The 12,760-nt window shown below is 49.6% G+C and overlaps 2 protein-coding genes and 1 long non-coding RNA gene across 5 annotated transcripts in view; 2 read left to right on the plus strand and 1 right to left on the minus strand.

Annotated features, from left to right (window-relative positions):
- ARL2 (ARF like GTPase 2) overlaps window positions 1-582 on the plus strand; it is a 6,269-nt gene extending 5,687 nt beyond the window's left edge. Inside the window, exon 5 of the mRNA XM_006216681.4 lies at window positions 118-582. Within this exon, the coding sequence (XP_006216743.2) occupies window positions 118-252 (135 nt within the window). The 3' untranslated portion in view covers window positions 253-582. The remainder of the gene's footprint in view (window positions 1-117) is intronic.
- Window positions 1-6,922, minus strand: part of LOC140698819 (uncharacterized) — an 11,890-nt gene extending 4,968 nt beyond the window's left edge. Inside the window, exons 1-2 of the long non-coding RNA XR_012076796.1 lie at window positions 6,731-6,922; window positions 6,526-6,628 (exon numbers count right to left, since the gene is read on the minus strand). This is a non-coding gene — a long non-coding RNA (uncharacterized lncRNA). The remainder of the gene's footprint in view (window positions 1-6,525; window positions 6,629-6,730) is intronic.
- Window positions 3,816-12,698, plus strand: SNX15 (sorting nexin 15). Of its 3 annotated transcripts, XM_072970256.1 has the most exons (9): window positions 3,825-3,846; window positions 3,923-4,031; window positions 6,550-6,585; window positions 6,807-6,927; window positions 8,450-8,565; window positions 8,668-8,836; window positions 9,153-9,296; window positions 11,562-11,819; window positions 12,132-12,698. In XM_072970256.1, exons 2-9 carry the CDS (start codon window positions 3,933-3,935, stop codon window positions 12,236-12,238), a joined length of 1,050 nt encoding a protein of 349 aa, XP_072826357.1. In that variant the 5' UTR covers window positions 3,825-3,846; window positions 3,923-3,932; the 3' UTR covers window positions 12,239-12,698. The 3 variants fall into 3 exon arrangements, with proteins under 3 accessions (XP_072826358.1, XP_072826357.1, XP_006216745.2); XM_072970257.1 differs by lacking the exon at window positions 11,562-11,819 and having other exon boundaries at window positions 3,816-3,846; XM_006216683.4 differs by lacking the exon at window positions 3,825-3,846 and having other exon boundaries at window positions 3,853-4,031.
- Window positions 12,699-12,760: the final 62 nt, after the last annotated feature.

Here is a 12,760-nt window from a genome sequence, read left to right on the forward strand (position 1 = left end):
CCCAAAGCAGGCTCCTAGGGGAGGCATGGATTCCCCCCTGGGCCAGGAGAGGGAATGGGCTGTGAGCGGACAGGACCTGTGGTCACTGGGGCCCACCATCACTTTCTGCCCTCCCAGGCCCTGGAGCTGGACTCCATCCGCAGCCACCACTGGTGCATCCAGGGCTGCAGTGCCGTCACCGGGGAGAACCTGCTGCCTGGCATCGACTGGCTCCTGGATGACATTTCCAGCCGCATCTTCATGGCCGACTGAGCCACTACAGATGCCCCCCATCTCACAGTCCAGGCCCCCACTCTACAGGCCCTCACCAAGCACCATCCATTGGGGGATGGGAGTCAGCCAGCCCAACTAACACCCCACGCCCCTCTGTAACCTGCTGCTGCTACTGCTGCCCACTGCTTCTCCGTGGCCAGCTAGCCCCCCTGGCAGGAGGGCTGTCACCCTGGCTCCTGACCCAGCCTGCCTGCAGCTGCTGTACCAAGATGAGAGGACTGGGGCTGGGATGGGGCTGCCCCTGCTGCTGTTGAGGCTGTGGGCCTTGTCCTTTGCTCAGCTGTGGGAATAAATTGTTCCCTGCCCCCATTCCTGGCTGAGTCATTTGCTGATTCAACAGCTCTAGAGACTGCCTAGAGCCCACAGTCCTGCAGGAGACAAAGGAACAGAATTTCAGGCAGAAGGTTAACCAACCGTCGCTGTGTCAAAGGGATGGCAAAGAGTTATAGAAGCATGGGACAGGGCTGTGTAATTCCATTTGGAAGAGTCCAGGTGGGCTTCCCAGAGGAGGTGACATTAAAGCTGAGAGTGAAGGATGAGTAGAAGTTTTCTGGCTAGAATAAGGGGGAGGCTGGTTTACCAGAGGATGGTTTACTGCTACCCTCAGAGGTATGAATTAGAAAAAGCAATGCTTCCCCAACATCAGGCTCACAGCTTGTTTAATGGAACATGGGCAGAATTTCAGCTCCCAACCTCCTGCTGCAAGGGACCCATGTGCAGTGGACAACCTGCACAGCTGTATGAGGCAGCAGTGGTTCCAGTAGAGGGAACCACAGGACAGAGGAATGAAGAGCAAGGGCTTTTGGGAGACAGGGGTGAGGACCCCTGTGTAGGAGGATGTGGGCATCATGCCAAGCTAGCAAACCAGGAGCAGAGCCAGGAAGGGGCCTTCCCTGAAAACTAAAGGCACTCTGAAGCAGGGGCAGGCTGGGAAAGGATGGGAACCAAGGGGACCTCAGGGCCCCAATCCAGGTGGCAGGACAGCTGGGTGTTTTCACAGGGCCCCTTGCTGTGGTCCTACTAGTGGATGCTTACTCTGCAGGGTTCTGCTTGAGGCATTCTTCACTTACCATCACACTGAAGAACGGCCCCAAGCAGGACAGACTCCTAGTGTCCCCATTTATATAGGAACTGAGCCTCCAGGAGGTTATGTGACTTACACAAAACCAGTGAGGAAGGAGAGGATCTGCGATTTGGACCCAGCATGTTTAGCAACTACACCCTACTAACAGTCTTCTATTTTTCTCTTTCTGCTGGAAATTCAAATGCCAAATAGAGCCTAATGTGTCTATGAGGGAAGGCAAGGAAAGAGAGGAAGAGATAGCGATTTACTCCTAAACTGGCACTGGGATCCCTTCCTGGAGGGGAGAGACCTGTGCAAAATCTGGGCTCTTTTAGGATGGAAGAGGGAAATGGGTGTTGGGTGGACAACCTTGGAACATGAACTGGCCTTCAGTGTAGAAATTTAGAACTGCCTGCCCTGTCTTCTGTGCAAGACAGACGCTGTGGTCCCCATGCTCCCTCCCCTGCCGTAAGTGGACACACTCAGTCTCCAGAGCCAAACCCTGGCTCTGCCACTCACTCGATGATTAGCAAGTTGCTTAACATGTCTGTGCCTCAGTTTCCCCATCTGGGTTAAAGATAATGTCACCTACCTCCTACAGTTGGGAGAAGAAACAAATGGGTGGGTGTCTTGTGTGTCATAAGCACTATATGTCAGCTATAATTATCATTATTTCAATCAGTATGAGTTCAAGCAGATTCAGTGTGAACTCAGCCATCCACTGATCCAGGTAAGTCAACCCAGTGTTCAAGTCCTCTGGGGGGCCCTTAAAAAGCAGCATCCTGATTCCAAACGTGAATTATGCATGGTTTAGAGGTAAATAGGAAAAATAATAAGATTATACTCATCATAAAGGCCTATGCATGGGGAGTATGAGCTGTGGCAGAAAGTCTGCTTCATATAGTCAAGCAGACCCAGTGGGAATGTGGGGACCTGGCCCCCCGCAGCTTTTCCCTCTTCCCTGCCTTCTGAGAAGGCTCTCCTGTTTGCTTCTCCCAGTGACGGGACTGGTGGAACTGGAGATCTGGAGAAGGGCCGGGGCTAAACTGATCTGGATAGGAAACGTCTTAGATGGAGAAATAAGGCAGAAAGGAGAGAACGGGGAGCTGCCGGGCAAGGGAGGGGAGCGAATGATGGGTGAGAAGGGAACTTGGAGCCTCTGCTCTGCCAAGAGAACTTTGAAGACCAAGAGCGATGTTGAAAGGGGTCTTCAGAGGAGCCCTGATGTGTACTGTGGGAGGGGACACCACCCAATCCCAGCCTCCTCCCAAATACCTCCTGGATAAGCTACCTTTTTTCCATACACCTGAGAGTCTGATTTGGGAGTTCACTTTGTGATTTTTTTCTTTTTCCTTAATGGAGGCACTGGAGATTAAACCAGGACTTCATACATGACAAGCAAGTGCTCTACCACTGAACTATAGCCTCCACCCCACTTTGTGTTTCTTTCTGGAGTTACAAAGCCCGCTCATCTGAGTTCCAGTAACAAGAGTGGCCATGAGTGCTTCATCCAGCACAATGCCATGTTTAAGCTTCACAACCTGGTGGTGGTGGTGGTATCAGTCAGGGTCCTGGATGCTCTGCCCAGACACAGATCAAAACTGCCTTCAACAGGAAGAACCTTTCTTGGAAGGATACAGCAGACTCATGGCATCTCAATGGAGGTTGGACATCAAGGCTTGGAAAAGTGCTCTAGAGGCTGGGCAGCCAAACCCACAGCCAACACTGTACTCAAGGAGCAAATCAGTCCCCTTGCCAGGCACTGTGCCCTCTGTCCCTCACTCAAGATTCAAGGCTTCAGGAGACGGTCCCCCCAAAACCACAACCCCTCCCCAAGACCTGGGGCAAGGAAAGGAGCTGGCACCTTTGGATTCTGGGCTAAGAGGCGGGAGGGCTGCACAAACTATTGAACAGCCTCCAAAGATCTGGTGCTATGGTGCTAACAGAAAGAGGCAGGGGTGAATGCTGGACAAACCACAAAGGAAAAAGAAACATTCACTATAGTAGGTTCTATTATAAACATCCCCATTCTAGAGATGAGAAACTGAGGCTCGAGTAGTTAAAGGAAACTCAAGCAGTTAATAAGTGTTACTTTAGAACCCATGAAACCTCCGTGCTTCTCTGGGGTTTTTTTTGCTCCCCCTACCCTTCCAGAAAAGATGAATTTAGTGAATCCTAGGGAGGGAGACAGGGAAATAATTTGGCAATGTCTGGCACATATTGAACGCAATAAAAGGTGGGTGGATGGATGAAAGAAAGGAATTGGGAAGCAAAGGAGAAGTCATTTATGATGAGGGTTTACACTCGGGTCGGTTGGGCTTGATCGCAAGGCAGAATTGAGTGACACAACCTTCCCAATCCTTACTCTCAAATCACCTAGTTCATGCTTTGCCAACAACCAAGAACTTTTTAGACGGTCCCTTGGCCAAGCGCCCTGCCAGAGAATTGCACGGTCACATGCGACCAGCTCCCTGGGCCCGAGGAGGAAGGGCCCAGGCCCGGGAGAGAAGGTGGCTGGCGGAGACTGACCTGGAGGGGCGGGGGCGGCGTGGAGGAGGCGGAGGCTAGAGGTCAGCTCCGCTCCAGCTCCTTTGCCATGTCTCGTCAGGCGAAGGACGACTTTCTGCGGCACTACACAGTCTCCGACCCTCGAACCCACCCGAAGGGCTACACCGAGTACAAAGTGACCGCGCAGGTGAGGTGGGACCCATCGGGGACCTTTACCCTTTTAACAAGAGAGGGGCTGTGTTTTACCTTAAGGCAAGCCGCTGCTGGAAGCTCCCATTTTAGACGACAGAAATGGATTTCCCCTTTAAGGGGAGATGGCGATAGGGCCTTCGTATACGTCTTTGGCCACCAGGAGGCGGGGCCATAGGAGGGCGCTGTCCTTTTAAAAGGGCGTGACAGCAGTTTCCAGACGACGAGGTGTGGATGTCCACGCCCAATGCGTGGCGTTTGGCCATTAGGCCGTGAATTTAAGTTAACATGAAAACTCTGGCTCAACCCAAATATTGGTTAGTTCTCCAATCTCTTGTTTTGTTTATTGGTTTGTTTGATATTTACATAGACTTTTTTAAAGGAGTTGAATTTCTTTTAATTTTTCACAAAATAATGCTTGTGTATGACTAAAAATTCATGCAATTCAAAAGAAATTAAGGAGTAAGTCTCTTCACAGTCATATCAGGAAGTCAGTAGATAAAGACTAAAATTGATGTATGAAGCAGTATCAACGTTATAAACACACAGAGGAAATCAGAAAAAGGATTAAAAATAGAAAGTATAATAACATCTGTAGAATGATATACAAGAACTGATTGGGGAAAATTTTTCACTGTAAATTCTTTTTTTGCTTATACACTTCTGAAGTAGACAAATATTAAACTGGTAGCTATTAAAGTGAAGCAAAAACATAAACACTTCCAAAATGATTTAAGTACAGACTCCTAGATGTTTAAAATGAGCTTTCCCCAAATCTTTTATGCCTTTCCCATGCCTAAAAAATACAAATAAAAATATAGTCCCTGGGAATTGCTTGGTCATTTGATGGACACATGGGTAGCTTTCCTAGTAAAACTGCCAGTTTTCCTAGTAAAACTGCCAGTTTGCCAAAGTCATTGTAACATTTTATACTCCCATTCTTGCCAGCACCTGATAGCATCAGCATCTTTAATTTTAGCCATTCTTGGTGGGTGTGTAGTATTCCATTGGAATATTACTTTGCATTTCTCTGATGACTAATGAGGTTGAGCATATTTTCATAATCTTATTGGCCATTTAAACATCTTTTTTTTGTGGGAGGTGCCTCTTCAACTATTTTGTCCATTTTGTAAAGTTGGGTTGTTTGTCTTTTTTAATATTGATTTGTAGGAGTTCTTTATATCCTCTGCATAAGAGTCCTTTGTCAGGTATATATTCCTCAGTGGTTTTAAAATATAATTTCTTTTACCCAAATGTTTTAAGCCAGTCTATTGTGAAAAGCAAAGGCCAGGGTTGCAGTGCTAGCAGTCCCCAGACAGGTCACATCCCTTCTCTGAGCTTCCATTTCCTCATCTTTTAAATGGGCATGTTTTGGTGTCTTCCTTCCTGGGCTCTAGGATAATAAACAGGAGATGTTTTCAAATTTGCCAAAGTTACTCCAAGCTGGGGGTTGTGGGGAGCGGGTAATAGCTCAGTGGTAGAGCACATGCTTAGCATGCACGAGATTCTGGGTTCAATCCCCAGTACCTCCACCAAAAAAAATTAAATTAAAAAAAAAGTTACTCTAAGCAGCAGGGTGTTATTTTTTAATTATTATGAACATACATAATGAAAACAGAGTCTTTTTTCCACCTCAGAGGCCAGTCTGCTCTTCAGGAGTCCCACAGTTTCTTCTGTGTCCAGGAGTGTCCACCCACAGAGGCTTCCTCCTTTAAGGAAGAAGTGGCTCTGGGACAGAACCTCATTCTTTAGAGAACTCAAGGTTCTCTGGTTTCAGAAGGAGATGCAGGGACTTGGCCCTTTGAAGGAACTGAGATACAAGTTGGGCTGAGGGAGGAGTCCTCTAGATGGGCCTTTAGGGATACTTGCATTTTGAGACAGGCTGGGACCTGGGATCCTTTACCCAGTGCTTGTACTTACACCCAGACAAACAGAATACTAAGAAACTGTAAGGGACTAAAAATAACTGCACGCATGCAAAGTCCAGGCAATTTTGAACAATAAGATACAAAAAGGCCACAAACCAACTGTCACTTCTGTGGTTCCAGTAGCAAAAGCAGGGCACTGTGCATGATCACTGCAGACAGCACCACCAAGAGGGTGGCGGACCACCTAAGCCACTGCTCTGGCCCAGCCTACTGCTCCGCCCCTACCCTCACTCCATTTAAGGAACCAGCCCGCCCTCCTAAGAGAGCTACTGAGGACACCTGTACTGCAGCATGAGTTCCAATAAAGCCTTGCCTGAATTTCTCGTCTGACCACTTATCAATTTCTGTTGACTAAAGAGTCCAAGGACCTGGATAATTTGACAGATGAAGTAACTGAGTTGCCTGGTAGAAAAACTGGCCAAAGTTACACTCAAAGCCTCAAAACCAGGACCCCTTGATACCAGTAGCCAAAGGGCTCTGCCCCTCTCAATGGGGCTGGGAGGTACCTGGGGCATCCTCCGATTGTACAGGATGATGGGGTCAGATGTCAGTCTCTGGTCTCACCTGGTTCTTGCCTTTCTTCCTCAGTTCATCTCAAAGAGGGACCCGGAGGATGTCAAAGAGGTGAGGCTCCTGGGAGGAAGGGGACCGTTTCCCAATTCCAGATCTGGAAACAGCAAAGCAACAGCTGGTAACTCTGCCAGGAGACCAGCCCCTGTTCCTCCCTGGTCCTGGGAGGAGGGGGTGCTGCGCCCTAATGTACACACACCCTGGGGCCAGGCAGGGAGGGAGGATGGCCGCTTCCCACTGTTGCTTGTCCCAGTCAAGTTCCATGTGCCTCCTAGGTGGTGGTCTGGAAGCGCTACAGCGACTTCCGGAAGCTGCACGGAGACCTGGCCTACACCCACCGCAACCTCTTCCGCCGCCTGGAGGAGTTTCCTGCCTTCCCCCGCGCCCAGGTGTTTGGTGAGTCTTGATCTAGGCATTCAGGCCAAAAATGAAGAGAGAGTTGTTCAAAGGGGACCCCTGCTGGTGAGGGCTGAATAGAAGGGAGCCTGAAACTCATGGCAAAGACATGTTTCAGACAGCTGGAAGGGCCCTTCAAGGTGGCCTCATTTTTCACTTAGGGAAACCGCTCTGAGCTTTGCCCATACTGTATGTTGAGCCCTTTAACACTCCTGTCCTCATTAGCCCCATTTCCAAGATGAGGAAACTGAGTCTCAGGGAGGTAAAGGGGCTGAACTAGAATTCCAAGCCACAAACCAATGTTTCCTCCAGACCTGTGCTGTCCAGAAATAGCAGCCCTGAACCACCTATGGCTGAGGAGCGCCAGAGATGTGGCTAGTCTGAACTGAGAGGTGCTGCATCGGTCGAATACAACTGAAAAAAGAATCTGGGGGGAGGATATAGCTCAGTGGTAGAGCGCATGCTTAGCATGCACGATGTCCTGGGTTCAATCCCCAGTGCCTTCATTTAAAAAAAAAAGAATGTAAACTATTTCAATAATTTATATATCAATTACATGTTCAAATGAGAATATTTTAGATATGTTGGGTTAAATAGAATATGTAATTAAAATTAACCTGTTTTTACCTTTTTTAAAAATGTGGCTACTAAAAATTATAACTTACACATGAGTTTCATATTATTTCTCGTAGACAGGGCTGATCTGTTCCTTGGGTCTCTAGACTGACAGGAGATGTTCTTTCATGGCAAGGTGAACGGTCACTACTGGCAGATTATGCCAGACAGTGGGGAATACAGTAGCTACTCCCCCTGGCAGCATGATAACTAGCCCAGAGTTAAATAAATAACTGCCTGCTGCCTCGAAGAGAACGGTGAAACTGTAAAGATGGGGCTACTTGCTATGTGACCTTGGGCAAGTCACTTCCCCTCTCTTATTTGCGTTTCTATTATATCAGAACTATCTGAAATTATTTGTTTCTGGTTGGTTGCCTGCCTCCCCCTGTCTAGGATGTGATATCTAGAGACCTTCTCTCTCATTCATCCTCCTTTTTTGTTAGTTTTTTGTTTTTTTATTTTTTTGCAAACATAATATTTTATTGCAGCAATCAAAAGGGAAACTAGAAACCATTTCTTTAAAAAGGCTTAGAGTTGTAGCTTCAAGCAGTAACTAATATGAAAAGTTTGTCATACAACTAGTCATATTGTAAAACCCATATTGGCAGTGTTTCAGTAACCTGCTAGGTTTCATTTTGCTTTCTGCTATTCTCTCTCATTCATCTTCTGAACCTAGCACATAGTTAGGTGCTCCCTAAACATCTGGAAAATGGATGAATAAGGAGATCGGTCCCTCCTTGCCAGACGCTCACCCTGGGCAGAGCCAAGGAAGATTGCTGGGAGAATGGGGAAGGGGTGGTGGGCTGCTCAGACCCTCTCAGGCAGAACCAGGAATAGTGGCCCACAGGGGCCAGAAGCCCCTTTGGGCCACTGTTTCTCTCCCTGCCCCTTGCCCTGGCGGGTGCAGGCCGGTTTGAAGCCTCAGTGATCGAGGAGCGGCGGAAGGGGGCTGAGGACCTGCTTCGCTTCACTGTGCACATCCCCGCACTCAACAACAGCCCGCAACTCAAGGAGTTCTTCCGGGTACGTGTACCTGTTCTTCCCCTCTCCCCAGCACTTGGGAAGCTTACCTGCCCGCCAGGCTGCACCCTGTGACACCCCCAGGCTACTCTTTCTCTCTTGCAGGGTGGGGAGGTGACACGGCCCTCTGAGGCATCCAGGGACATGCACATCCTGCCACCTCCTCTGATCCCCACGCCACCCCCTGACGAGCCTCGGCTGCAGCCTCGTGAGCCCTGGTTGCCCCAGCCACTCCCAGTGGAGAGGAGGGGCCTCGAGGAGTTGGAGGTGCCAGGTACATGGGGTGGGAGAGAGAGCCAGGGCTGGAGGATCTAGAATGTGTGTATGTTTGGCAGGGGGGCTGGGGGGACACTCCCTCCTCAGTGAAAAGCCTGGGGTGTTTCCCGGCTCCTTTACCATTATCCTGCTGAGGAACTCTGCCCAGGTCATTTTCCTTCTCTGGGCTAGTTTCTTAATCTGGGCACAGACCTTAAGAATGGGCTTGTCTATGCCCCAAGTTGCTGCAGGGATTCTGTGAGAGGGTGATTACATTTTGAAAGCTGGGAAACAATAAAGGCAGGCATGAATGTCCCCAACAATCTATTCCTCAGTGGATCCTCCACCATCCAGCCCTGCCCAGGAGGCCCTGGATCTCCTCTTTAACTGTGGGGGCACCGAGGAGGCGTCCAGTTCCCCCTCCCGAGGCCCTCTCACCGAGGCTGAGCTTGCCCTCTTCGACCCCTTCTCCAAGGAAGGTAACACGCTGGGACAAGTGGGGTAGGGGGTGGGGCAGGGAGGAGCTGGGCTGGAGGTCCTTAGGGGCAGGGAGGCTGAGGCAGGCATAGCCACCAGCTGGCCGGTTTGGTGGCTGTGTAAATTTGAGAAAAAATTCGCCCTGTGGGCGAACGGCAGCCTTGATGAGAATTAGAAGCAGTGCCCCTTCCCGAGTGCTGGGGCCGTGCTGGCGAGCTGGGTGCCCTGTACCGTCAGCAACCATGGAGGAAGTGAGCTACTTTCCATGGGATCTTCTCCCTGAGAAAGCTTTGGAATGGGCGAGGGGCCACCCTGCCCCGGGAAGGTCTGAGTTCCTCTGTTGGAAGCCCGGGGGGGTGGGGGGTTCCTGGCTGTCTCAGGATCCAGCTGTAGATCCTAAAGGCAGAAGAGGCCTGTTAGTGAAAAGGGGTGAAGTCTTGGCTCAGAGGACAGCAGAGGAGGTCCCTGGAGCAGCCGCTGGCATGTGTGGGTACCAGAGATAGAAGTTCCCCATGGAGGCACTGGTCCTGAGCTCCTTGTCAGATCTAGGGACTTGACAATCCCAGGTTCTGAGACACTGAATCTTTTTGTTCTAAAGTTCTCTGAGTTTATGCTGTTACTGCAACTGGGGTGTTGAAGTGGCTGATGTCACTTCGGGATCATTGTGAAACAGTTTCATTGTGGATTCACAGCAGTCTTTTTTAAGCCCATTTTGTTGGCCTCCCTTCTTCCACCTTTGGTGACCTCCTGGGCAGGCCCTTACCTTTCTGATCAGTTTCAGGCATTTGAGTTCTCTCATCCAGGGATCCGATCCAAATCAGGACCTGTCTCCTATCCAGTTTTCAGCCTCACCCCTCCACCAGCTCAGGCCTGACTGGTGGCCTGGCCTCTGGCCCTGGTGACAAGGGTGTGAGGAGTGTCCTTTTACTCTTCTTATTCTGCTCCCTCCTCCCCTCCATGCTCTGGCCCCTCCAGGGTTGGGGAAGGGATAGAAGGGACTGGAGGGGAAAGGCAGAGGCAGTGTCACTGCAGCTGATGAGCCCTGCCACTGAGAAGCAGGCGTTCAAATACTCTTGCCTTCTCCAGCCATCTGCCCAGGGCCCAGATGCTTGGGCAGGAGCTTGTCAAGGCTCCTTAAACCACGAGCTCCCATGAGACATTCCTTGGCCCATGGAAAAACTCCTAATTCCTTGCCCCCACCAAACCTGGAAGTGCAGTTTGCTTAGATGCTGCCTCGTGTCCTTGCCCCACTTGGTGGGCACCTCCAGCAAGCCTTTCACTATCAGAATTCTCCAGGCAAGGAGCCAGTACTCATCTCTTTCTCCATCATGTACACCAGACTCCTGAACTCAAGTACTAGGGCATCCCAAGAACTCTTCCACCTTCTCCATTAGCAACACAGGGAGGGCTATAAGTCCATCTGGGAAGTGAGATGTCATCTTCCCTTCCTGTAGGAGGCCACTGGTCTCCATATGGGGTCCTTTGGATGGGGTTGGAGACAGGCCCACCCCTCCCTCTCCTGGCCAGTGGTATGTAGTGGTGGTTCCTGCTCCTGCACTGTCCCTTCAAAGGCCTTTTCATCAAAAATTCACCAAATCTCTAGCCTTTTGTATAAGCTGCAGAAGGGATCTTTGACCATCTCTTTGCCAGTCCTAGGGGATATGATGAGCCCTTCTCTCTGGAATATTCTAATTACCTACCACCGACTGTCTTCACCTTTGGGGCCTCAGCTGAAATTGTGAGACCCTAAAATAGCCTTGAGATCCTCTGAATCTATTATTCTAAGATTCCAAGGCTTGAAGCATTTCTGCCCTTGGCCTGGCATAGTTGGTGTGGTGTCCTTCAGCTAAACCTTTGGAGGTAGGTTTTGGATTTGTAGATGAACTGTAGTCAGGAGGGAAATAATACCAGTGACCCAGAGCTCACAAATTAATGTTAATGTGTACCTAAAGAAAGAATTAGGCTATGTTTTACACCGGTAACTTATATAATCTTGTAAATCAATTATACAATCTTGTAAATCAATTATACCTCAATTAAAAGAAAGAAATAAAAAGAAAGAATTAATAAGGTAAGGCAGAAGTGCATGAACACCAACCAAATAGACCATGGCTAGTTTGCTACGCACAAGTGGCTTTTGGATTGCTCAGACACTGAGCAACCCAGGACAGGTTGGTACCCTGGTGGGCAAGGAGGTCTGTGGGTGGGCAACAGGCCCTGGGAAAAGAAGGGCCAATCTGGCCTGAGTCCTCCATATCTGATTGCAGAAGGTGCAGGCCCCAGTCCTACTCACATAGGTGAGCTGACAGCATTGGAGGCAGAATCTGAAAGGCCAGACCAGAAACCCTGGGAGCCAGGAGGGCAGGAGGAGGAAGAGAATGAAGACGGAGGACCTACCCCTGCCTATCTAAGCCATGCCACAGAGCTCATCACCCAGGCCCTACAGGACGAGAAGGCAGGCGCCTACCCTGCAGCTCTGCAGGGCTACCGGGACGGCGTGCACATCCTGCTTCAGGGAGTGCCTGGTGAGCAGGACTGCAGGGTGGAGGGTCAGGCCTCAGGTCCTGGATGGTACCTTCAAGGGAAAGGAAAGTGAGAAACAAGTAGATCAAAGATCAGAATTGCTTCTCACTGACCACCTACATAACCCTGGGCAGTTTCTTTACCTCTTGTGGCCTCAGTTTTCTTATTTGTAAAATGAGGAGGATATGTCTGACTCTCAGGGAGCAGGGAAAGACACATGGTGATGCTGTATGAACTGTAAAGGGCTAGACCATGGCTTCTGAACCCAGATACTTGGGACCAGGTACCTCTGCTGAACCATTCTGTCTTCACAGGTGACCCTTCACCTGCCCGCCGGGAGGGAGTGAAGAAGAAGGCAGCCGAGTATCTGAAGCGGGCAGAGGAAATCCTGCACCTGCATCTGTCCCAGCGCCCATCCTGAGAGAGGAGTGGACCCTTTCCCAGGACTTGAGCTCCAGCACTGCCAGCCACCCTCTTCTCCTTTCCCTGGTGCCTGGCCTGATCTCCTGGTCTTGTAACTCTACAGGCCACTTCTATATAGAACTGGACCAAGAATGAGAAAAATAATGAATTCTCAGCTCCCTGAGCACACCTGCCACCTTGGAATCAGGGACTCACACTTCTGATCCTGCCTGTCTCTATCTTGATATGTAAGCAGCAGCTCTGGTCCCTAAACTATTAGTTTATCGTTCTAGAACCAGGGTCTGCAAACTATGGCCTGCAGCCAAATATGGCAGACTGCCTTTTTTTGTAAGGCCCATGAGCTAGAATAGTTTTTACATTTTTTAATAGTTGAAGAAAATCAAAAGAATAATATCTGTGACAGGTGAAAATTATATGAAAATTAAGTATCTAAAAATAAAAAATTTTTTGGAAAACAACCAGGCTCATTCGTTAGTATTGTCTGTGGTTGCTTTCCCACACCAGCAGAGGTGACTAGTTG

This window comes from Vicugna pacos, chromosome 10, assembly GCF_048564905.1.
Source record: "Vicugna pacos chromosome 10, VicPac4, whole genome shotgun sequence".
Classification (NCBI taxonomy): domain Eukaryota; kingdom Metazoa; phylum Chordata; class Mammalia; order Artiodactyla; family Camelidae; genus Vicugna; species Vicugna pacos.